At 45.6% G+C, this 23705-nt stretch overlaps 1 protein-coding gene across 1 annotated transcript in view; it reads left to right on the forward strand.

Moving 5' to 3' along the window:
- DHRS3 (dehydrogenase/reductase 3) overlaps positions 1-10558 on the forward strand; it is a 29424-nt gene extending 18866 nt beyond the window's left edge. Inside the window, exons 2-6 of the mRNA XM_032708753.1 lie at positions 2334-2477; positions 3146-3265; positions 3973-4211; positions 5198-5323; positions 6484-10558. Coding sequence (XP_032564644.1) covers positions 2334-2477; positions 3146-3265; positions 3973-4211; positions 5198-5323; positions 6484-6568 — 714 coding nt within the window. The 3' untranslated portion in view covers positions 6569-10558. The remainder of the gene's footprint in view (positions 1-2333; positions 2478-3145; positions 3266-3972; positions 4212-5197; positions 5324-6483) is intronic.
- The last annotated feature ends 13147 nt before the right edge of the window (positions 10559-23705 follow it).

Raw genomic sequence — 23705 nt, forward strand, 5'->3', positions numbered from 1 at the left:
CCTACTTTTCATTTTGCAATAGCAGTGGGAAGCCCTGGAGTGCTGGGGATGTGAGGGCAGTTTCTTGCCTTACTCCCCTCATCTGACACCTTATTTCTCTTCCCCTTTTCTTTTTCTCTTCCATCAGTCTTCAGTGAATCACTTAATTTTTTAGTGTCTGCATTGACTGATCCAGCCCTGCAAAGAGGTTGAAGTTCACCCTGATACAAACCCTGGGGGCATCAAACTTGAAGTTTACAGTTGACCTCTGTAGTGGTTTTTTCTCCCCTTTCCACAGAGCTGTAGATTGTGAAAGAGGCAGCAAGTGCCCCCGTGCTGATAGCTGAACAGTATTTTGTAAAGATTTCCTGAAAGCTTGTGAAATTTCTCACATGTTCTTGATTTCCCTTCTGCAAGTCTGCAGAGTGTGCATAAAAAATATCCCTCAGTCTAGCCCTGAGTTCAGAAGTGAGTAAATAGCCATGAGTTTTACAGGCTTTGTGTAGAAGCCAAGCCCTGATGGCCAAGGGTGATACACTGAGGCTTTCGAGGCTGCAGTTTCAGCCATGTGCTTTCCTCCGGTTTGAGAGTCTGATCACAGCTTTTTTCCTTGAAAATTACTTCCCCTGAGATAAGATTTCCCACGAAATGGCTCTGGCATATTTATGCAGGCTCTGAAGTTGCTGGTTAACCAGTCAGTTGGAGAGTTTGTGGGATATAAATCCGTCAGTCCGGGCGTGTTTGTGTTCACAGATGTACCAATGGCTTAGAAATGGGATTAATTGTAACTGTAACTCATTTAGGAAATGGCTGAGGACTTGGGTACCTCTGCATTTTAGCCTTGCTTAGGCACAGGAAGAGCTCTTTGACCCTGCCAGAGATTAGTTTTAGTACCAGTTATGAGATAAGCTTAACTAGTCCTTAAAAATAAGCATGTTAAGCTCTGCAAGGGGTTTGTTGTGGGGAGGGAATACTGCATACATAATAACTAATTTTTTCTGTTTATCTTGCTGTTATTAAGTTAATTGCAGGGGTTGAGTTATGAGTAGTGATGTAATTTGGACTTTTTGCTTCCTGTTCTTTCAACTTTCGGAAAACTCAAAAGATTATTTAATCTTTAAAGTTTAAGTGGGCTTATTTTTAACCATTAAAAACCAATGTATCAGGTTCATCATATTCAATACAGATATGCTTGGAAACAGCAATAATTTTGCATTTGCAGTGTAACAACCTTTTCTTTTTTCTCTTTTGGATCTTGCTGTTGGAGCCACAGAGCAATCAGCTGATGAACGTATTCAGTTCACTAATTTAATTTTTGCAGAATGACAGTGACACCTTTCATAACGTGATGAATGCTCAGAAGACTTAGTTGAAGAGCAAAAATGATAGATTGATTCATATATAGGAGTCTTAGGTAACAGAGAGATGAAATTTTATACCTTCCAGTAGCCTTAAAAGAAATAGAAAAAAAAAATATTGTGGTTGAATCTGTTTACTGCAGGTTAATGTTTGAAAGACAGTGGTGGATGCACCATCTCATACTTGAGACTGATGTCTCACTAGGAAAAATGAGACTGGATAAAACCCCATGGTTTTTAATGACTTTTCTAGTTATTTCTATTTCTGACCTCCCTGATGGTGTAGAAATGCAGATGGGGTGGGCTGGTTATGTCTCATTATACATCAAATCCCTGCTCCGTGAATATTCAGAATTTCCTTTGTACCAGAAGCAGGGTATCATTTTTGCTGTGTTAAAAGCGAGTGGCAGGTGAAACCTTGCATATATGGGCTGCAAAATAAATTCATGCTTGAGAATTCTCCCTTTAAAAGTCTGTATTAGGATGAACACTTTATTGCACCTGGGACACCAACCTGAAATCAGCGCTGCAAGTTATTACATATAGTAGGCTGAAAAAATATGTTTTACTGCACCAAACGTAGAACAAATAGAGAACACACCAGATATACAGGAAGGTCTGTGATTTTGGAGTAAATTTATATTTCTGTATGTGTGTATAGCAAAAGCAGGGACAGATTTGAAATTGCATGATACAGAAAATTTGCCAAGTGTTTCATATATTGGTCATTTTAGGATGAAGATCTGGGGTTTTGTGTTAGCTCGTGTAGCTTGTGAAGAACCTGTAAAAAGAGGATCAGCAGTGGGATGCAGGAACCACTAGGACACTCCTGTCCCTTCCCCATGGAACAGAAAATCACTGCTAGTCTTAAATGAAGCAAAACTACAGTGAAAACACACCAAAGATTTTCATCAAACTGTTGAAGTCAGAAGCAGGTTTTGATTATTTCGGATTTGAAGCAGGTTCGACTCTAACAATCAAAGTTTCTTGCTGCAGATCATCCTGTGGGGTCGGACTGAGAAGTGCCTGAAGGAGACCACGGAGGAGATCAGGCTGATGGGCACAGAGTGCCACTACTTCATCTGTGACGTGGGGAACAGGGAGGAGGTCTATCGGCAGGCCAAGGCCGTGAGGGAGAAGGTCAGTGGGGAAACCCCGTGGGCAGGATGGGAAAGGAGCAGCTGAGGGAGCTGGGGGGGCTCAACCTGGAAAAAAGGAGGTTCGGGGGGACCTTCTCACTCTCCACAACTCCCTGACAGGAGGGGGGAACCAGGGAGGGTTCTGCTCCCAGGGAACAGTGATGGGATGAGAAGAAATGGCCTCAAGTTGCACCAAGGGAGGTTTAGGTTGGATATGGGGGGAAAACTCCTACATGGAAGGATTAAGTTTGTAAAGCCCTGGTAGGGGCCACCCAGGGAAGTGGTGGAGGCACCATCCCTGGGAGTGTTCAGAAACATGGGGATGTGGCCACTTTGAGGACATGGTTTAATGGTAAACAGGGTGGTGGTGCTGGGTTGCTTGTTGGACTTGATGATCCTAAAGGTTTTTTCCAACCTTAATGATTCTGTGATTCTGCTAGTCTGTATTTGATGAGGGGGAAAAAAATATTGGGGAAGAAAGAAGGGTGACCATCCAGATTGTTGTACAAAGTTTGAAGTGATCCAAAGGCTTACAAGGCAAGAATGTCAAAAGCTATGAAAACAACAATGTGTTCAGGCCACAATGGCTATTCAGCTCTAATGGTCACTCTGATGGCTGATTTGTGAGGAGAGATTTTCGTTGTCACAAGTAATTTGCTGTCCCTGCAGGTGGGTGACATCACCATCCTGGTGAACAATGCTGCTGTGGTCCATGGGAAGAGCCTGATGGACAGTGATGATGATGCACTGCTCAAATCCCAGCACATCAACACCCTGGGACAGTTCTGGGTAAGATCAGCTCTTGTATCCCCTGTACTCACAACTGGGAAGAGGGTGACAGATCACAGCCAGAAATGGCTGCTCTTAGGTCTTCCTAAAATGTCTGTCACAAAAACAAGAGGGAAAAAACAATGTGAGGGGCAAAGGCCAGAGGAACAGGGTCTAAAATAAACATGATTTTTCCAGTAGTAACTCAGTATGTGATGCTCTTTATTCCCATTCTGTCATTTCCAGTAAAACATCTGATGTCTTTTGGGAAAGCCTGAGCTCACAGGATGGTTTTCTGCATGGTGCTGTATAGGGAACATCAGAGGAGCATGGGATTACATTGCTCAGGGAGCTCATTCTATTTTGGATTGGGTATTAGTAATAAAAAAAAAAGCTTATTGTGGTTTCATCACTTTGCTGAAGACTTTATCCTGTACAAGTTTGTAAGCACTTGTTCCTGGCCCTTATCTGTGGGTGCTGCTTATTTACATACTAGGAAAGGTTCTGTTGTGTTTCCACACAAACTTTACCTGCTTAGATTCTCTCAGAAAATGACAAAGCAACAAGGTCCTGTCCCACTCCTTTCCCAGCATAATGAACAGAACACTTTGGCTCTGTCTCTGTGTCATCTTATCTCTTTCAGTAACTATTGTTTTGTTGTATCTCTGCTGAACAGACCTTTTTTTCTTTTTCTTTTTTTTTTTTCTTTTAACTCTGTTGTTCTCCAGACCACCAAGGCATTCCTGCCAAGGATGCTGGAGCTGCAGAATGGACACATTGTCTGCCTGAACTCTGTCCTGGCCTTGTCAGCCATCCCTGGTGCCATTGACTATTGCACCTCCAAAGCCTCCTCCTTTGCCTTTATGGAGAGCCTGACCCTGGGGCTGCTGGACTGTCCTGGAGTGAATGCCACAACAGTGCTGCCCTTCCACACCAGCACAGAGATGTTCCAGGGCATGAGAATCAGGTCAGTCCAGGGGAACTAGAATAAAGCATCTCATTTTAAATGAATCATCAGAATACACTCCTAATTAATGCTTCATTTAGTTAAGAGAATTCGATGTCTCATTTGGCTGCCTGGGAACAGAGGGTCACTCTAGGCCACCTGGGACTCATCAGACTGGTTCCCTCAGTGTGCTGGAATAATCCTCCAGCCTGTTCTGAGGGAGACATTGGATTCTACAGGGAGAAATAAAGCTGTTTTTCCCTGTGCAGCCCCCAGAGAGGGAGGGGAGGGAATCAGCAATTGAGGTCATGCAAGAGGAGCAGTCTACAAATTACTTGAGAATTAACAGTACAAGTTCCTTCTTTATTCCTTGAAATAATTCTTTCCCACTGAAAGGAATGACAGCCACTTTACTGAAGTGAGGCCATCAGTGCCTCCTTTTTCCCTCTGTTCAAGAGAACAACTAATGGCTGACCAAATTAATCTTTTACAATGGACAAAATAACCTATCAATACAGTTTCTGCTCTCTTAGTCAAGAAAATATGCAGTGTCAAGCTATTGCTGGAGCTGGGAAAAGCCTTGTGTTGGGTATTAAAAGCAATGGAGGAAAATATTTGTCTTTCACCTGTCAAGAATTTGAATTAAGCAAAGAGCAACAAAAGGAAAAACACCAGCACTGAAAAGACAGCATTTGGTATTGGTTTGCATTCAAATTAAGAAAAGCCCTGAATCAAGGCTCTGAATACATTCTGCCACTCTCCCTGAAGGCACCAACATGTACATTCTTAACTGTTTAGGTAACCCAGCAGTACTGGTTGGAACTGGGCTTTCTGTTTTCAGGCTTTTTGGCTGGAACTGGAACATTCTGCCTTTTCCAGCCTGCTTGGGACGTGTTTGAAGGCCAGTAACAAGAGACAGTTTGGAGTAACAGGACTTAGGCAGTGATATCTTAAAGGAGGAGTTTGATTAACAAGTAATTATTTTAATTTTTGCTTTATTTATTCAGGTTCCCCAGTCTTTTTCCTCCCCTCAAGCCCGAGACAGTGGCGAGGAGGACGGTAGAAGCTGTTCAGACAAACCAAGCCTTCCTGCTCCTTCCATGGACAATGCATGTTCTTGTCATCCTAAAAAGGTGAGTATTTCCTTTGCCCAGCAACAGCCTGGCCAGGCAGGGAAGGTTTCCTTTTGTCTGTCCAGGAGGCAAACCTCAGGCTGACTGTAAGTGCCATCCCAGATCAGATGGATCATCCCTTCCCTTGACAGACAGAGCAACAGAAGCAAAAGGGAGACACTTTCTGAGATTCCCTTTGGAGATGCTTTCCCTGGGTATAATCCCTTTATGAAACAAGTTTCACTCCCAAAATTTGGATTTCTGAGGTCTGAGCTGGATTTGTGTCTAGGAAGTTTCTTAACATACACATGTGGTGAGTTTTGATTTAGTAAGTGACTCGTTGGACTCTGGGCTTCATATTGTGCAGGATTTCTGTGCCATAAGGTCTGTACATCACAGCTGTATGGAGAGAGCATTGCTTGTGTTACAGCAATGAAATTATTAAACCAATATTTTTGTGTATGATTAGGATGGGAATTTTAAGATCCCTAAGGAAAAAAAAGTCATAACTTCATATCCTGAAACAACCAAAGAGAAAGGACATTTAGCACTGTGTTTCCATGACAGTTTGCACTAAAGCCTTTGGAAAAACTGCTTCAGTCAGGAACTGAAACAAGGCCGTGGGATTTCTGTGGAAAATAATTCCAGCGTTGCATTTCAAACAAGAAAAAATAAGTCACAATAAATGCTTTGCTCTGAATGAAAAACTTGGGATAAAAATTCCCAGAAATTCTACCAACAAGAAAAAGGGCTGTTCTTCTTTACTGTAAGAATTAATCATTCATTTTCTGTTCCAGTAGCTGTCAGGAAATTAGATCTCTGTCCATACCTTAGGATAAGGAGGCCACATGTTTTGCACAACCAGATGGCAAGTTAACCAGAGAACTCAGGTTAAATTTGTGTATTTCAGAGAACAGTGTTTGAGAGGAATAAAACATGATGGTATCTTCCAAGTTACAGCTTTTACAAGACTTTTTTGGATAAATATTTCTGCAGAGGAAGAGTAACTGGATGGAACTTTCTCCCTCTCAGGCCTCCTCACAGCAGGACACTGAGGCCTGTTGGGTCTGTGTTTGAGAATGTGTGTATTTATATATGTAAATGCATATTTACACATCTCTCATTAGGGCAGACTGAGGGGTTTGTCTCATCTGCTTCTTCTCTTCCTGCTTCTCTTCCAGCATTCTCCCCCAGGCAGCACTTGAAGAAATCCACAAGTTTTCCGGGAGCTACACCTGCATGAACACTTTTAAAGGAAGAACATAGAGCTGGTGGCACAGGGACTGTTCCTCAGAGAGCCCCCACAGGAGCACGAACCCCCTGACAGGACTGGGAATCAGCAGCCTTGGCTTTTAGCCTGTTCATGTGACTTGTGCTGCTCTGAGGCAACGCATTTCTTGCAGGTCATATCCATAGTAACGTGACCTTTGCACAGGATTGAGGGACTGGACTGCGGACCCTTGGAAAGGAAAAAAAAAAAACCCGAAACGTGTGAAATGTTTCTATGATGTTTAATTCTTTAGAGTTCAATTGTTAAATCCACTCATAGTTTTAAGATGTAATTTTTTGTTTCTCAAGTGTCTGTGGGCTGTCCCAGTGGAGAGGCAGCACTTCCCATCCCAAACACACTTTGTCCCCTCTCTTCAGAGGAAGTGCCACTTGGTTTCATTTCTGCTTTTTGAAAGGGGAACTGAAAAAGTGCTTTGAGGAACTAAAAGTTATGGACATTTAATGGAAGTTTCTCTCCCTTCCTTTGCTTTTCCATCCCTTCCTTCGCTTTCCATTCCATGATGAAGCTGTTCCCAGCTCCCAAGGAGCAAACCTTGGAGCAGTGTTTGCTTTGCTAAAGGCCACCCAGGGCTTCTGTCTGGTGGGACTGAGCTGGGCCCAAAAAAAAGCTGTTGTACTTCACCTGTGGAGGCTGGACAGGAAGGCTCAGGCAGCAGAGCAGTTCAAATAGTGGAAGATTCTTTCTGTCACTGAACTCATATATGAAACTTGTCATTCTGAATTTTTTTGTTCATTTGTGATCGACTATAAATACATTTTCAGCATTAATCTCAGATTGCCACACATGTAGGCAGCAGCACATGGGGATGAACTAAATCTAGAACTAAAACTAGGGCCTGCTTGTACAAACACACATTCACTGACATAATCCATGCAGAGGAAAATCCATTGTATCAGTCTGCACAGTGAGGTGGAATAATGCCCTAAAAATAGAAGAGACTCATGAAATGTGAAGTTTGGAAGCACAGTTAGCAAAGACCTGATTAAATGCACGTTGAATTCAACTTGGAATTTACCCATTGTGTTTTAGGGGCATTGAATCAGGCACTGATCAGCCAAAAGTGATAAATATGCTTGGACTGAGATGCCAGAGCAGCCAGACACTATTTATTTTTGTAATGATATATTCTCTGTGACAGCCTTGGAAGGGCAACATTCCTGTGCCAGATGCAGCACTAGGCATAGGAACCTGGTGAGAACATACTGGAACACTGCTAACAGAGGAATTAATGGAATTGCAAGGCAGGAAAATAGCAAGCCTAGCTGGAGACACCTGAATGAAGCACCCCAAGGAAGGACATGTGATTAAAGGAGTGAATTTAGGGCTCCTGACTCGAATTTCAAGCTTTTCCATAGATGTCCTGTGTGACCTGAGGCAAAATGCATCATCTGAAGGAGCACCCTGACCTGCAAAGCAGATATTTCTAGTGTTTCCCTACCTCAAAAGTTGAAAGTTTGGCTACCTAAATGTCTGTCAAAAGCTCAGCAAATTTAAATGCAACATGCTACAGAAAGGAAAAGCAGTATTTGTTCATGAACCAAGAGGTTCTATACAAAAATTTAGACAAGGGAAAAAACCCATATGCCAAAATATATCATTTCTTAAAAGAGATCTGAGTTAACAGCAGAAAAGCGGTGAGCTGTATTTGAAATATTCCTTTGGTCCTGCCATGTAGAATGGAGACTGCTGAGGTGCCAAGGTGGGAATGTTGAAATCAGAAGGTCTGACCTCACTGCAGACCAGCAGATTTCTCTCTTCTGGAGCAGTTCTAGAGGAAGATGCTGCCAGAAGTGCCAGTGGTGCAGGTCCCTCTGCCTGGGTCAGTGCAGAGCTGTAGCACTGTGCCAGCTCTCAACAGGTTTCTGACATTGCAGTTTTCTTTGGAATTCCTGGATGTCTGAGGCTCTCTGGAGAGGATGAAAAGAAACTCTGTGGTTTTGAGGCCCACCTCAATAGATGCTTTCAGCTTTATTTTGGTCAGTTTTTTGAGAAGGAACTCAATTCATCAAAAACACAAGTGCCATGAGGGGAGAAGCCTTCCGGGTTCTGAAGGTACCAGATTCATCCAGAGAGGCTTGGGAGGGGAAGGGATGATGATTCCAACCTCCCCTGGTGCACTCTGATCCTTTCCAGTTCCTCAGTAGTCCCGGTCAGGCGTTCCAGGCTTGTGGCTGTAAGAGCAAATAGCCCTGGTGAAAGAGCAGTGCCCCCCTGAAATGAAACCTCTCTGCTGAGATTCTGCTCGTTGGTAAATTTCTAATGCGAAAGTGAGGTAAAAACACACATTGAAATCCCCGTTCGCCCCCAAATCCTGTCCCGTGGATGGATCTGCTCTTTCCCTGCACCACACAAAAGATGTTCCCAATCTTTGGGGTCTGTCTGACACGCTCAGTGCTGTTGATTTCTTTCTAATGAACATAAACAAGTCAGAAGGGAGCTGAGACTCATCATCTCGCTCCTCTCAGCCCCACACACACAAACTTCCCTCTCTCTCCCCTCAGGGTCCCCGAGCGGCCAGCGGGTCAAATAGCAGTCACAGTGGGGGAGAGGTATGCAGCAAACAGGGAATAATGAGGAAAACATTGACTTTGCTTTTCAGATAGTCAGGAAGAGCTGGGGAAGAAAGTTCCTTCCCTTGGGAGCGTTGCGAGGTAGGAAGCTCTCGCTGGCAGACAGGGATGGATGCACTGGAAGAGGTTTTTTTAATGGAAAGGCTCCTCTGGAATGCCTGCTGGCCTCTGCTGTCCCTTCCACAGAAGGTTAGTGTTGGGTAATCCCGAAGTGCTGCAAATGTGGACAAGCTTTGTTGAAGCCTAAGGCCTTCTCAAAGGAATTTCCGCCCTTTGACTTATTTTAATTTTGGTTTTCCCCTCTCCCTGCACTGCCTCCTGCTCTCCACTGCACAATTATTTTCTTCCCTTCTGTTTTCCTCTGTCATTGCTGCACTTTTCCATGCCACCATCTTGAGGCCAGATGTCATCCAAGAGTCTGGAGTAAATCGGGATCGGGGTGTACGTTTATTATCTGGGTGAAGCTGTAGGAGAAGGTCACAGCAGTTTCATAGGAAATTAGTTTGACTTGCTCCAAACTATGAAGAAATAAAAGGGTCCTTCCTATCGCCTTTGTACAGCAGATTGCTGCTGGTTTAATATTTGAATGCTAGAGAAATGTGAGCTGTTTTGGGACATGTTCCCCTGACATAAAAAGGCCCTATTGAAATGGGAGGATTTTTCAGTTCCAGGTGGTTTCAGAGGGTGGTGTTTATACAAAGTAATTTTCAGAATTAGCAAGACAGGGCAGGGAGAGGAGGAGTCCTCTGTAAGGGAATCTGATCCCTCATGTTCAATATTTCATGTGGTGGTTTTTGATGAGAAAAAAAGTGCAGCCTCATGCACCACTGGTGAGCTTTAAAAGGGTCCTTCCAGCCATATTCCTGCTGATGGCATGTTTTTAGCAGGATGATAAAAAGGAGTGAGCCCTGAAAGTGGGAACTTCACCCTACCCACTCATCCATTGTTCTGTTGAGGTTAAAAAGCAACAGAGTCCATCCCTCTAGTTCTTCTAGAACTGCACAGAAAGTGCCTGGGCAAGTGATTCTGATGTTTGCAAAGAGAAACTTGTTGTACTTTTATGTAATGTGTTAATTAGTGTGGGTGGGTATGATCAGATCTAGTCTTGCAAGCCTTTCCGACAACTCCCTGAACACTCCCACCTTCAGATATTAACAGATAGCACTGCACTTGCCAAGGCTCATAAAAACCCAGTAACAGACTTAATGCAGGCAGAGCAGAAGTGGGTGCATTTATTTCAAAGAGAACACATGTGCCTGTAGCAGACATTAACGTGGCCTGGTGCCTTCCTCGACCTGAAATGCAACTGTTGAGGGAAGAGTACAGGGTGACCTTGGATCCTCTCCTTTGGTTTTATTTCTTCACGTGGCTTTAATAAACTTAATCTGGGCAACAGCCACTTTTTTTGACAGCACTTGTTCCTAAGTTTGGGGTAAGGCAAGATTCTGTCAAATGCAGTCTTTTGCATTTTTCACCAAACAACCACCAGCCCTGAGGAACAGAATATTCTGCACTGTTTGTAGCTCTCACCTCCCCGGCACTCAGATCCTCCAGCCTGGTGTGTTTGGAGACTGAGCAAACCTGTCAGTCACCAGCAGCAGTTCCACTCTCCAGGGAACAGGATCCTCTTTGTCCAAGTGCCTTTCTGAAGGAGATGTTGTGAGTAGTGGCAGCCACAGATTCAGTAACACGAGGAAAAACAGAACTTCACCTTCTCCCTGCTGCTCATTGTCTTTTATCCAGTGTTTCCTGTGGGAAGCTGGCAGTTCAGACACTTCTTGTCCCCCTTCCCACCCTTTATTCTACTAAAGTCACCTCAGCACCTTTCTTCAGTCCCTTCAGGGAGCTGTCAGCTTCAACACAGACAACCCTGTCTGTCTGCTCGAGGAGTCAGATCAGCAGGGAACGTGTGAGATGAGACCAGAGTCTGTTCTGGTGGAGCTGCCCCAGCCTGCAGACCACATGTGGGAGACACAGGACACAACCTGAATGTCCCCTGTACCGTGGAAGGCAGTGAGTTCCCCCTGTTCCTGTCACCTTTCCTTTAAACATAACACCCTCTCTTGTTCTTGGAACAGATCCCTCACACACTGACCCAGCCTGCCTGGAATGGATACAGCTGAAAATCACAGACCTCTGAGGAGACAATTTACATCTTCACACCTTCCCAAAGAGTCCAAAATTACTAGTTCTTATGCTCACCTTTGCTCTGGGCAGTGTGACATACTAATGCAGAAAAACAATCAAGGCAAATACATGTGCTGATTTTTTTAAGCATAAATCTAGAAAGGAACAATTCCTCCTTAAATGAGGGAAGAAAGCACTCTAACTGGAGCTGGGGAGTGATGGAGAGTCAATATATGAGAAAACAAAACAGAGGATAGATGCAATCTTAGAGTGAGTGAGATGGCCCTAAACAGGGAGACATTCCTGAAGTTACATAATAATAGAGGCATGTGATTTCCATCCAAATGCAGAGTCTATAAAAGAAGTGTGTTGTTACTCCTGCTCATTCCAAGGGGTCACCATGCCCTAAAAAGCAGACCATTCCCTTTGTGCCTTGCTGGCTCAGAACACCCCAATACACTGGTTCCTAGTGGCTCTGTCTTGTTTTTTTTGAGAGAGGGAAAGCAGCCCAAACACGTAGAAACAAGGAAGGGTCACTTTGACTCACCACTCACTTTTTCCTAACCAGCTGCAAGGGCCATCCATCATGCCCTGATTTTACAAGGACATGTGGCTCTCTGCCTTGTGTTAGTGTGTCACCTGACCTGGTGCTCCTAGGTAGAAGTGGTTCTGTCTTCTATTTTTTTTCTTAATCAAAAGCATTTTTAAAATTTGATTTTTATTTTTCTGAGTGAGTTGCCTGTGTATTTTACAGGCTTTTCATAGACAGGCATCCTAAACATTAAGTTTCCCTGTCTGTGATAATCAAATTACAATGAAAAGAATACTTTGGGGTGTAGCCACCAGCTGCCCTCCTGCCTCCAGCATTATTCTTGATCTCATCACTGTTCCCAGATACTGAGCTGGCACATGGCAGTGTTAACATCAGCTGTAAGATAAGGAGGCAATCCCTTGCTATCTTTCCCAGGAAAGTCACCTATTAGTGCCTTTATGCAGAGAGACTACTGAAATAAGTGCAGGGTGATACAGTTCTGGGGTTATTTTGGCTATATGCAAAATGCTGTCACATGGAACAAGGGTTTATAATAAAAAGGGCTCATCTCAGAAGAATATTATCTGGAGATGGAAATGGCCCATGTGGAAAACAAGTGATATCTGAACACAGAGTTCCTGTTGCCAGAGCCTGCTGGGAATGCTGATTCCCTGCAGACAGGGCACAGGGAAGTCAGTTCACTCCCTGCAACTCTGCCTATTCCAGGGAGCAGCAGAGGTGACAAGCTCATTGTCTCTGCTCTCTGTCTCTGCTCTCTCAGTTGTTAAATGTAGGAAAATAGGTGCTTCTCAAAAAAAACCCCAACCCCATCCATCAGAGAACAAGGCAACTCTTTGTGTCAGTGTCAGCCTTAGAGAATGGAGGAGTCTTAGGTACCAGAAAGAAGCCACAGCATTTTCCTACCTGATTCCTTGAGGCCTCAGGCCACATCTCCCCTGGTCAATAATAATAATAAATTTGGAAGAATATGATTGAGTCAATTCACCCATGGGATTAAACAGAATCACACATCAGTCTGTGAGCTTTTGCTTGTCCTTCTCCTTCCCAGCAACAGAATACCTTGTGTTCTCATCTGGACTCCCATCAGGGCTGCAAATTCATGGAGAACACTTGTGGAGCCAGGCAGTGTTTTATTGCCATTCTAAGGGCTGTGCAAAAGTGGAGAGAGACACCAGCAAGCACTGTCACATGTGCTTTGGTGGCTGAATAGTGTATAACTTTCAATATTCTGGAATATTCAGTAGTAGTGATCTGACACGTTTCTCAACTGCTATAAGCCAAAAAACTTTCACCCACATCAACTGTTATAACCCTTTTGAACCCTAAACCACATTCAGCTTCTCTGTTGTCCTGTTGTTCTAGCTGAGGTTTAGCATGTTAATCAGATGATCAAATATAGCCTTGAATTTCTTTAGGAGGGATCTGAAAGTGAAACAGAGAATAGTAATATAAAAAAACCAGTGTTGACGTGCAAAAGTTTCTACATGCATTAAAAAGCACATAAATCATTTACAAACAGCTCAGTTCAATCATTCAACATCCTTCTGACCTCATTCTGATTGTTTTAAACACACGCAGTCAATGCATCTTCATTCCAGTTTTAAAAATAGGTTTCCTGATACATCTCTGTTCAAACAAATTACAGAATTATAAGTTTTCCTGTGTAAAACCCATCATTTGGTTTGAATTCAGACAAGCATTCACAGCTCTGACTCCCTACATCAATCAGGAAACTAATCTTAATTCTTTCAAACTCTCAAGGCCGGGATTTAGGAGCAGTGACACTTTCTGGCTGGAGATGCCACATTTCTTCTGATGCAATGGAGTAGGTAGAGTTGCAATATTCACATTTCCCTTTAAAAACCTCCTCCTGTTGCCAGTCAGAGCCAATGGCTCCTGCAGACACAGGGCAGAGGAAGTTCTGTTCCATCTTTCTCCTGACCCAAGTTCTTGCAAATGAACTCTCGGAGAGGAGCTGCTTTTGAATGAGCCACAGGAGCCATGCTGAGTTTATTTTAGTTGGGTTTATATTAGGTCTGATTTCTGCTGATCCCTTCATTTTTCATCATTTCATCTGTCTCTTCCAATTGTTCCCGTTGGAGAGGACTGTGTTTGGGGAGTTTCTGAGCCAGAATGCTGTGCCTGCACATTGTTCAGCCCTGCGCCCTCCCTCCAGGCGTTCTCTCACCTGTGCGTGCCTGTGTCCACACCTTCTCAGACATTAACTCTGCAAACTGCCCTGAATAGCTTCGGATTGGCTTCCTTTGAAGCCTGAAGTGTAGCAAAACCCCAGAGAGCTGTTACTGCTGCCTAACGAGTTCATAGCTGCATATTCTGTTTAACACCCACGGCATCTGAATTTGAACTGGGAAGGACTGGTAGGGAGTGGGTGGCCAGAACCTCACTTGATGGTTAAGGGGGAATATAAGGTGAAAGTCATCTGTTGAAAAATAGAAATATGGTGCAAGCCCCAATAATCAGCACTGCTGTTTGCCTTTACCACTCAGAAATATTAAAACAGATTATTTTAATGATACCTCGAAGTGTCCTTTTGCAGCCTAAAGTACATCCTCTTGGATGTGCTTTGAGGCTGGATGAGCAACTCACATTCCAGAGATCTTCATTACAGCCAGCAGTGCTGCTTGACACAGGCTGGAAAATCATCCTGCTTTCTTTCAGTGGATTATTTTTACATAGACTCCTTTCAGATTTTCATTTATCAAACACTTTATGTACTCGGTGGCTCTCGAGCAGTGATTTGCTCGCGAGCTGTTCACCATAACTCCCGCTTTGAGCTCTTGCCACTCATTAATGTATAGTTTTCCTGTGGAACTGGCCATCCAAATCACATGGTGGCTTTGCTTTCCCCTGGCTGGATGCCTTCCAATCCCACAGAAAGCTTTCTAGGGGCTCCAGTATGTCTGGTGATGGCTGTGAGATGGCTTCTGGCAGCAGTGTTAATGCAAACGCATATTTGAGTGCGTTCTCATGACATATTCCAATCCTGTGATCAAAAACGTGCCTAAAGACATTTTCAAGGGGGAAAAAAAACCTAACTTGGGACACTGTCAAAAGTGCATTTGCCTTTACTTATAGCAGAAAAATTCTCCCAGTTTGGTTTTGTTTCTTTCACTCTCAGCCTCAGATCATCAGGGGCAAAATAATCACGCTGGAAACCCTGGAAATAGTTCATTGAAATAAAAGTGACCTCCTGACATCAGGGCATGGCATAATTCCACGCAAGGGGGATGGCATGATGATTTTTTTGCATTTGTGCGCGCTCACCTCTAGTTCATTTTAAAAAATAAACCCACAAGAGGACTAGAGGTGTGCTGCCACTGAACTTTGGGAAGTGAGCAAATGCAGAATAAGCAGAATTCCTGAGTGTGCAGAGAACACAGGTGCATTAGCAGGAAGGCTGAGCTGCTGCTGAATTCAGTAATTCAGTTCACCTGATGTTCATGTTCTCCCTCTCCACTGCTTTGGAGAACAGATCTGAAACGCATATTTATTAAAACTGCCAGCACAGTATTTTACTTTCACCTGTGCAAACCTGCCCCTACCAGAGCAGTTCCATTTGTTACAGACACAGGAAGGGTGACAGAGAAAATTGTACAGTCTTGCCTGGTGTCACACAATGAGACAATTTATGATTTCACTGATGGTACAGCCCTTAGGGCCACCCAAAATCCTCTGCATGATGACAGCCCATATGATGAGCTCCTGGCCTGCCTGGGGCTGCTGAGATCCAGGTCAGAAATCACTGCGAAATACAGTATTTGCCCACAAATCTGCTTAATTATTTCAGTCTGTATAGACAAACCCTGGTTGCAAATCTCTAATCAGATTTTCACACTTGTCCTTGACCCATTAGATTAGATTACAGCTTCCTCTTAATGCCATAATTGCAACGTTTCCATGCCTTAAGCCAAAACAAGGCTTGGAAACGTGGCCCTGTGGCTGCTCCTGCCCAGGGATGTTCGGGGGGAAGGGGAGAGGTACCTGCTGTGCTGAATTGGCCTAGAAATCACACAGAGGCTCTGAGGGTTTAATCACAGAAATGTTTGCTCGGGGGCACTCACGATGGGCTTTTTTCTTGGAGCTTTGAGCAAACGTAGCCTTTGTTTGCATTTTTCCCTGGGACGTGTTTACTGTTCATTTGTGCTGCACATGCTGTGAGAAATTAAGCCATTATGTCCATATTTTTTTTTCCTTTCTCCTGCTTTCATTCCTTTTATTCCCCCCCCCCCCCCCCCCAAATCCTTACAATTCCTTTCGTTGCTTGATGTTAACAGGGCAAAAGAAATAAATACTTGAAAGAAGATACAAGCTGTGTTTCTGTTTGACCGTGGAGCTGCTGCGGCAATACCGGCCCGCAAGGTCAGGAAAAGAGGGGAAGAAAAAAAAAAAGAAAACTGCCCAAAATCTCAGCCCTCAGCCCACAGGTCGTGTTGACTGTTGCACAGTGATTTCCAGCCCCGAGAGCCGAGCAGTCGCTCTGTAAATCTCCGAGTGTTTCATATAGTTTCCTTGTCATGTGGCCGTTAAGTTTTATAACCTTTATATTTCAAGGGAAACAATGAACGTGAATTCCTTCGAAATGCCCTAATGGATCCCACATGTGAGCGATTTTTTTTTTCATATTTTGGTTGCTCCATAGGTAGCAAAGTGGATGGTTGGTGTTGGCCACAGCCCTGGGATGTGCCTGCTCGAGGCACTGACTCCTGCTGTCCCAGTGCCGCCCTCCGGCTCCCGTCGCTGTGGATTTGTAAATGCTCGGGGTCAAAAGGAATCACAAAAGGCTGAGGGTCCACAAACAATCAGGAATTTTGACACACTTGGGTTGAAATTGGTGTGTGAGTCCCTGACCTGTAAGCAGATGGCAGTGGGGTAGGGGGAAAGGGAAGAGAGAAAGGAAGAGATGAATTAAAGAGGAGGGAAGGAGGGAAGGGATCACTAGTCCTGGTTCCAGCATTGATCCAGCTGATGGGATGTCAGTCTTGATTTCATTGTCCATCCACCAGTGTGCAGGGATCCACCTGGAGCACTGCCTGGGCTTTGGGGGGACACCTTTTTATGGACAGGTTTGCCCACCCTGGAGGTGGGTTTCTCCCTTTCTATGCACATCAATTTTCACGCACAGTCCATTCTTTCAGGCCTTTCTGGAAATGGGTCAGAGGCTTCGGGGGTCTTTGGTGGTCTTGATCCCCCCTTACATTCCATACCCACTTCTTGGCCTCATCCCTGTGCTTGCACTGTGCTGTGCTTACATCCAGGAACTTCCACAAGGATGTTTGTCCCAGGAAGGTGCTGCCCTCACTCCGCACAGCCCCTTCTCCAGCCACATCTTGTTCTTTCTCACGGTGTGTTAGTGCCAACAATCCTTGTCTGTTATTGCCAACAGCCCTTGTTTGGCATCACATCCATCCTGCTGTCAGTGTTTGAGACATGCACCTTTATCTGTTGGGATCCTCCATCCCAGGGATGGGGTGGGGCTCCAGCCTCACCTGCAGAACTTTCCAGAGCGATGGGAAGGGCGGGGATGCGGCTCCTTCCAGGTGAGCCCGGAGGGGCTGAGAAACCCCCAAATGGCCCCAAACCCAGGGAGGAGTGGGGTTTATTTGCCCTCATCGCCCCCAGCCTGGGGAGGGGCTCAGGAACCCCCTGGAGCAGGGCCAGGGGTGGGTGCACAGTGCTCCTTATCAGCTCTGCAGGGGCTGTCGGGGTCGTGGGTGGGGGTTTCCCTGTCCATGGCTTTCATTTAATTCATTTTGGATTGAGCATCATCCCTGGAGCTCTCCCTGAGTCTGATCCTCGAGGACGGGGTCGTGTCCCAGTTAATCCTGTTGTGACACAGGCAGTGACTGGGACTGTGCTGAGCCCTGAGGGTCTGGAGGGTTTGTGTCCGTGAGGGTCTGCCTGTGATCAAGGAGGAAAAAAAGCTTCCTCAGGCATCATCAACAGCAAAAGAACCCTCCCGGGAGGCCAAAAGGTGAATTTCCAATTGTTGCCCTGTTCCATTTTCACGGTAGGTTTTTGGAGGGGGGGGAGACAGTGGGGTTGTTGTGGCTTGTTTGTTTCGTGTGGGTTTTTTTGCTTGGTTTTGTTTGTTTGTTTTTTCCCCCCTCCCAAACAGCAGAAGCCTTTAAGTTGGATACATTGGGTTGGATACATCGAGAAGAGGATATTGATTTCCTTTAAAGGTGGACCTGTTAACTTCCCTCCTGAATGTTGTGGTTTCTAAAGTGAAAGCTGTTTCTCTCTGGGTTTTCACAAGCTCTGTTTTTCACAAACACTGGGGTTTGGGCTAGGCCTGAACGATTAAAATGGCTGTGTCAAGTTTGTGCCTTTTTTTTTTTTTTTTTTAAATTAGGTGATTCTTAAACTGCACCTGTAAACAATTTGAGCTGTTCACTTCAGCTTGCCTTTAATTATGCTGGAACGGCTTCTTTTGAAGTGTTTTTTCTTTTCTGTGTGGTGGGTGGAAGGAGCAAACAACTGGGGTCTGTGGCACCTGTGATTGACTTTATCTGGCACCTGCTGTAGCAATTCTGTCCCTTTTTTACCCACCTGTGACTAATTTCACCAGTTTTGAAGAGGTGTTAAAATCCCTACCAAAGGCTTTGAAAGTTTGCACAAAGAACTGCTTGTATGGAAATTACTGTTGTTTGTTATTTTAATAGTTTAATTATCTTGATGCAGTGGTAAATGTGTTGGTCCTGCTGTTGAGAAATACAGATACCAGGTGAGTTATGCAATGTGGGCTGAGAGTTTGATGTGTATCCTCAGTTTACTTCTGTAGCAGTTTGATGTCTTCCTAACAACCTGAATTGGCTCTTCTTAGCAACTTCTGTGCCTTGGAAACATGCAGGGTTGGGGGGGGGGTGCTTTGGTAAGGGCCTGGGATTTTTTTTATTTCAAAGGACTCTCTGTAAACTGGTTTGTAGCTACTTTGGTGTGGGAGTGGTGAAGTTTGGAATGGATGGTGTCACTAAATTAGTGACCACATCAGAGCTAGGCCAGTCTGTTCTCCTGCCAGAGCAATGTGTCAAGGCGAGGTCATGCCGTGACCCTGAGAAGCAAGTTTAATATTATTCTTAGACCACGAGGAATTTCCACTTACTATAAAGTTGTCGGGCTGCTTCTGCCCCTCCAGTCAGTGGGACAGGAACTTGGTGTGTGCAGAGATGCTGTAATGGGGTTTGGGGCACCGTGATGATACAGATTATAGAAATAATAAGCTGATTGTGAGAGTTTCTCCTGGAGCTGCTCAGGTGCATCAAAGCCGTGGAACAGCTCTAGGGTTCTCTGTCAGGTCAAAAATGATAACGAAGTTAAGGTTTACAGGAAACATTTGTTCTGCTCAATTAGCAGAGTCTTAAGCACATCCTTAGTCACCCTCTCAGGGAGGAAGAGAGTGCCAGCAGGAGGGTATGGAAGCGTGTGGATTCTTGGGAGTGCGGGATTAAACATGAAAAGGGAGCAGCAGCTGCTCAGCCGAGCAGGGGGAGCTCGGCAGGGCTGGTCTGTGCCCGCTCTCTGACGCTGTGCCCGGTCATTGAGAAGCCCATCAAATCCCCTTTGTGCTGCCCCGGAGGGTGTTGGGAGCAGTGCTGAGCACAGCGGGAAAACACGCAGAGCCTGCCAGAAATGCGTGTTCTCGGGCAGTTTTTGCAGCAGTTTGCATCAGCGGTGCCCAGCTCTGACGTGTGGGGCCGAGAGGTGCTGGGGAGGGTGTTCACAGGGAGGTGAAAGTGGTGCCCTGCAGGGCAGGGGGAGCACTGAGGGGTTCTTGCCACCCACTTTCTGGGTACAGGGGGTGGGTGGGTGAGTGGGTGGGAAAGCTGAAGATTATCAGTGAAAGGGAAACTGCTCGGCAGCTTCTGAGCAGAACCTTGTCTGTATTCTGCAGGATGAGTAGTTATGGGTGCATAAAGGTCCGTGGATCAGGGAATCCTGTTTTCCAAAGAGCAGCAGTAGCACATCTCCCTACCCCCCAGCCTTTCCTCCACTGACTTTGTGGGATTTGGGGTGAGAAAAACCCTTTGGGTCTCTGTGTCACTGCAGCTGCTGCTCTGTGCTTTGTAAAATATGTCTGTCGGGTTCCTTTTGAGGATCCTGAGCTGCAGGAACGGGATAATGGACATACTGGGCTAACTGGTATCTTGGAGATCATAGAAGTAGGAACTGTGTGCTAGGAACAGGGGCTGCCAGAGGGGATCAGGGATCCATTAGAAGCTACTTTAGGAAGTGTTGCAGCCTTGGAAGCAGGGTGCAGAGGAGGAGGAGGAGAGGTGCAGGGGGTGTGCCATCCAGCCTTGGGAAGCCTGATAAGCTCAAACACCGTATCAGGCAGTGTTGCTGACTGTAGGGCTTTTCTGTTTGCTCCCGTTGAAGTTTGGAGCATAAATAATGATTATCTCTGCAGTGCAAGGGCTCTCTCTGTGCTTGGCCCTGTGTCCCAGCCCCCGCTCCATCGAGCAGGGTCAGGGAGAAGGGAATTAGAGGCGGTGTCTTTGGCTGACATGAACCCGCTGGGGAGGGATGAGAGGAAGGGGGTCTTGGGGGCTGGGTTCAGAGCAAGGTTAGCCAAATATCGGATAAATTAAGCAAGAGAAACAGACAGCTCAGCTTGCAGTGAACTTTTCACCCAGCTAACCTGTTCCTCACCCTGCATTGCACAGGTGGAGTACGACTGGAGCACAACCCTCGCTGTCCCTGCCTCCCTGTTTGCTGGAGTGCAAAGCCTGGCCAAGGGGAGAGCAAGGACTGCAGAGGGGGCTGGTTTGCTGTTTGGAATCCAAGAAATATTATAGTTCTGACTTCTGTCTTCAGAACCCTGAAGTTAACACCACTAATTGCAGAGGGGTTGGTTGTTATTTGCCCCAGGGTACAACGAGGACCAATAATTTCTGGTTGTAGAGGCTTGGGAAGAAATTCCATACTGGAGAGGGCAAGGAACAAACGAGAGTGTCTAAACAGGGATGATTAGAAGATTCTTTGTGGGAAAAGGCAAGACTGGTGGGAATTCTGGTGTTTATTTCTCTGACTTTTCTTCTGCATTTACAGTGCAAGTAAATACAAATAATTGCTGACAGATGTTGTGAAAACACAGCATTATGTTAACCTTTAAGGTTAATTCCTTTTTTTTTGGTTAATAATAGATATTGATAACTCGACACGGTGCTCTTGGCTCTTGCTCACATCACCTCTGTGCAATGGGCTCTGCTCCAGAGGTGTGTGTGGTACCAAGAGCTGAACTTGTTCTTTTGACCCTTTCCCAAATCCCCACTGCCTCCACTCCCTCTCCTCCCCAGAAAGCTCTAAGCAAGTTAAAGTTACTGGTTTTTAAGCAGTTGCTCCATCACAATTGGTGAGGCCTGAAGTTTTTGATATGTTTTTAGGCCATTTTTCTGTTCTGTGGTGTGGCAGTTTTGTTGGACAGTAATACCTGGTATTACTTCAACATAGTTTTTAGGCTAAAAACCCTGTGCTGAATTGGGGCTCTCCAATTCCCCTCTAGTTTTTCTTTTCCCTTTTCTCTCACTGTAGGTAAGGAAGGTCTGAAACCAATAGCAGCTGCCTAATGCACAGCACTTCCAGGAACTAGGTCCTGTATTTTTCTCTGTGTGCCTAAATTCCATAAAACTGCAAAAAGTAAAAAAAAAAAAATTCCTCATAGATTCCCCCCCTCCATCCCCCTTAAGGAGCTTTTACTGTCAGTGCACTTCTGGATGGTAAGTGCTGGGAGCTGGGTGTCTGAAAAGGGAAGAGCATTGTATAAACCTGGAGATAATCCCTGACTCCAGGGAGCCACGAGCCTTCCTGGAGCAGTGAATGGTTCTGGGTTTGCCTCTTGCTCTGCCCCACACACAGGGGTGGTTCCCACCTCCCCATTTTGGATCTGGGAAGGAGGTCAGGCTCTTCTGGGACTACCTGTAAGTGCCAGTTCACACACAGCTCTTCAGCCACTGCCAGGGTGAGGTTCTGGCTACAGAGGAGCACTGACAGCATCCAGGATTTTGCCCAGTAGGTGAGAAACAAGGGGAGTAAGAAATGTAATGTGGTTGCTGTTGAGTTGCTGAGCCTGTTGCTGATGCTACTGGTTGTTAATCGAACAGGTTTTCCTCTCCTGCAGTTGTTTAAGGAGATAAAAGGAGTTGAGAGGTGCACAAGGCAGCACCACTCTCTGCTGCCCCTTCCCCTGCAAGGACAGGAGCTCTTGGGTGGGTTTGATGAGCCCAGAGAATGGACTCTGTTCAAACTCACTCTGTTGTTTGCTTGGTTTGGGCTGTTGTGTTGTTTTGCTGTGTTGTTCTGGTTTGGCTTTGTTCCCTCGGGATGGTTCTGGCTGGCTGATTTTACAACCTGTAGTTTCAAATGCAAATTCCACCACTGGGGAGGGGACGGGGCAAGGACAAGGTCAGTGGTCATCAGATAAATGAGGCTACTCCTTCTCCAGCATTTCAGGCAGATTCAGCAGAGCTCTAAGTAACATCATAATCTTGCTAAAGACAAATTTGCTTGTCTGATCTGTCAGAGTGTGTATTCTCCACAAAACTTGCTCCCTTTTCCACGCGTTGGTGAAGTTTCCCAGACCAGTTTGGCCAATCCTGTTGTGGCTCCAAACCCTTGTGTCATGGCAGGCTGGCTGCTTCTGCTGTATTTTTTACTGCCCCTTGAGTGACATCATTTAAATGATGAGTCTCTGAGATGATTCATACCAAAAAAGATCTAATAATTGTTACCAGTTATTCAAATCAGTGTTACTGATTTCCCGCATCCTCCCACTGGTCCCTTGAGCTCCCCCACCCACTCGTTTTTCATAATAATTCCCAGGCTTTCTGGCTGTAGGCTCAGGATGCCCTCTTCTGTGTTAAGGTGTAAGTGTTTGGTTCTCCCCAGAGGAAAATTCAGGGCTTGGCTGCAGCAGCTCGTGGGGGCAGATTCGACCTGGAATGGAGCTGGGGAGGTGGAGGGACCACTGGGAGCTCCAGTGAGGCTTCAAACGGTGTTTGCAGCACATCCCCTGCTCCCTGGGCTGGGCTGGTGTTGCTGGCAGGCTCTGAGGTGGCTGGTTCAAAGCTCAGTGAGTGATGTGTGTGCAGGCTGCAGGGCTGGGGTGCCCAGGACTGGCTTGGGGTCTCTGGAGCAGTTCTGCACAGCACTGGGATCATTGCATGCTCTGCACTCGGGGACAGTTGCACTGGTAGTGACCTCGTGTGCTGCTGCTGCTCCAGTTTGTGGTTGTGGTTGTCTCCTCTCACAAATAAAGATCCTCAACTCATGAGGCTCTTTTCTCCAGCACTGTGGGTTGAAATCTGCAGGAGTTGTATGGTCAAGAGCTGCCATTGAGAGCAGCTGTGTTTTCCTCAAGCAGCTCCTCCTCCCTTTTCCCCATCATGTTCCCTTTTCATATCCCAGTGCTTTTTTCCTTTATCTTGCCATTGCTGGAGCAGTGAATGGTTTTGGGTTTGCCTCTTGCTCTGCCCACACACAGGGGTGGTTCCCACCTCCCCATTTCGGATCTGGGAAGGGGGTCAGGCTCTTCTGGGACTACCTGTAAGTGCCAGTTCACACACAGCTCCTCAGCCACTGCCAGGGTGAGGTTCTGGCTGCAGAGGAGCACTGACAGCATCCAGGATTTTGCCAGTCCCTTCCACATATGTATTCTCTCTTCTTTTTTTCACCTTCCTCACTCATTCTCTCTCTTAGTGATGTCTTCTGTTGGCAAGAACACACTTGGTTTTGCCCAGAGTGAGATGGATCTTGAGTCCAGAGATTGAAAAGGGTGAGGCTGGATCAGTTCTAGGTGCCCATGCTGCCATATTTGAGAACATTAGGGCAGCTGAAGCTCTAAAG

The sequence above is a fragment of the Chiroxiphia lanceolata genome, chromosome 22, assembly GCF_009829145.1.
Source record: "Chiroxiphia lanceolata isolate bChiLan1 chromosome 22, bChiLan1.pri, whole genome shotgun sequence".
In the NCBI taxonomy this organism is placed as follows: Eukaryota; Metazoa; Chordata; class Aves; order Passeriformes; family Pipridae; genus Chiroxiphia; species Chiroxiphia lanceolata.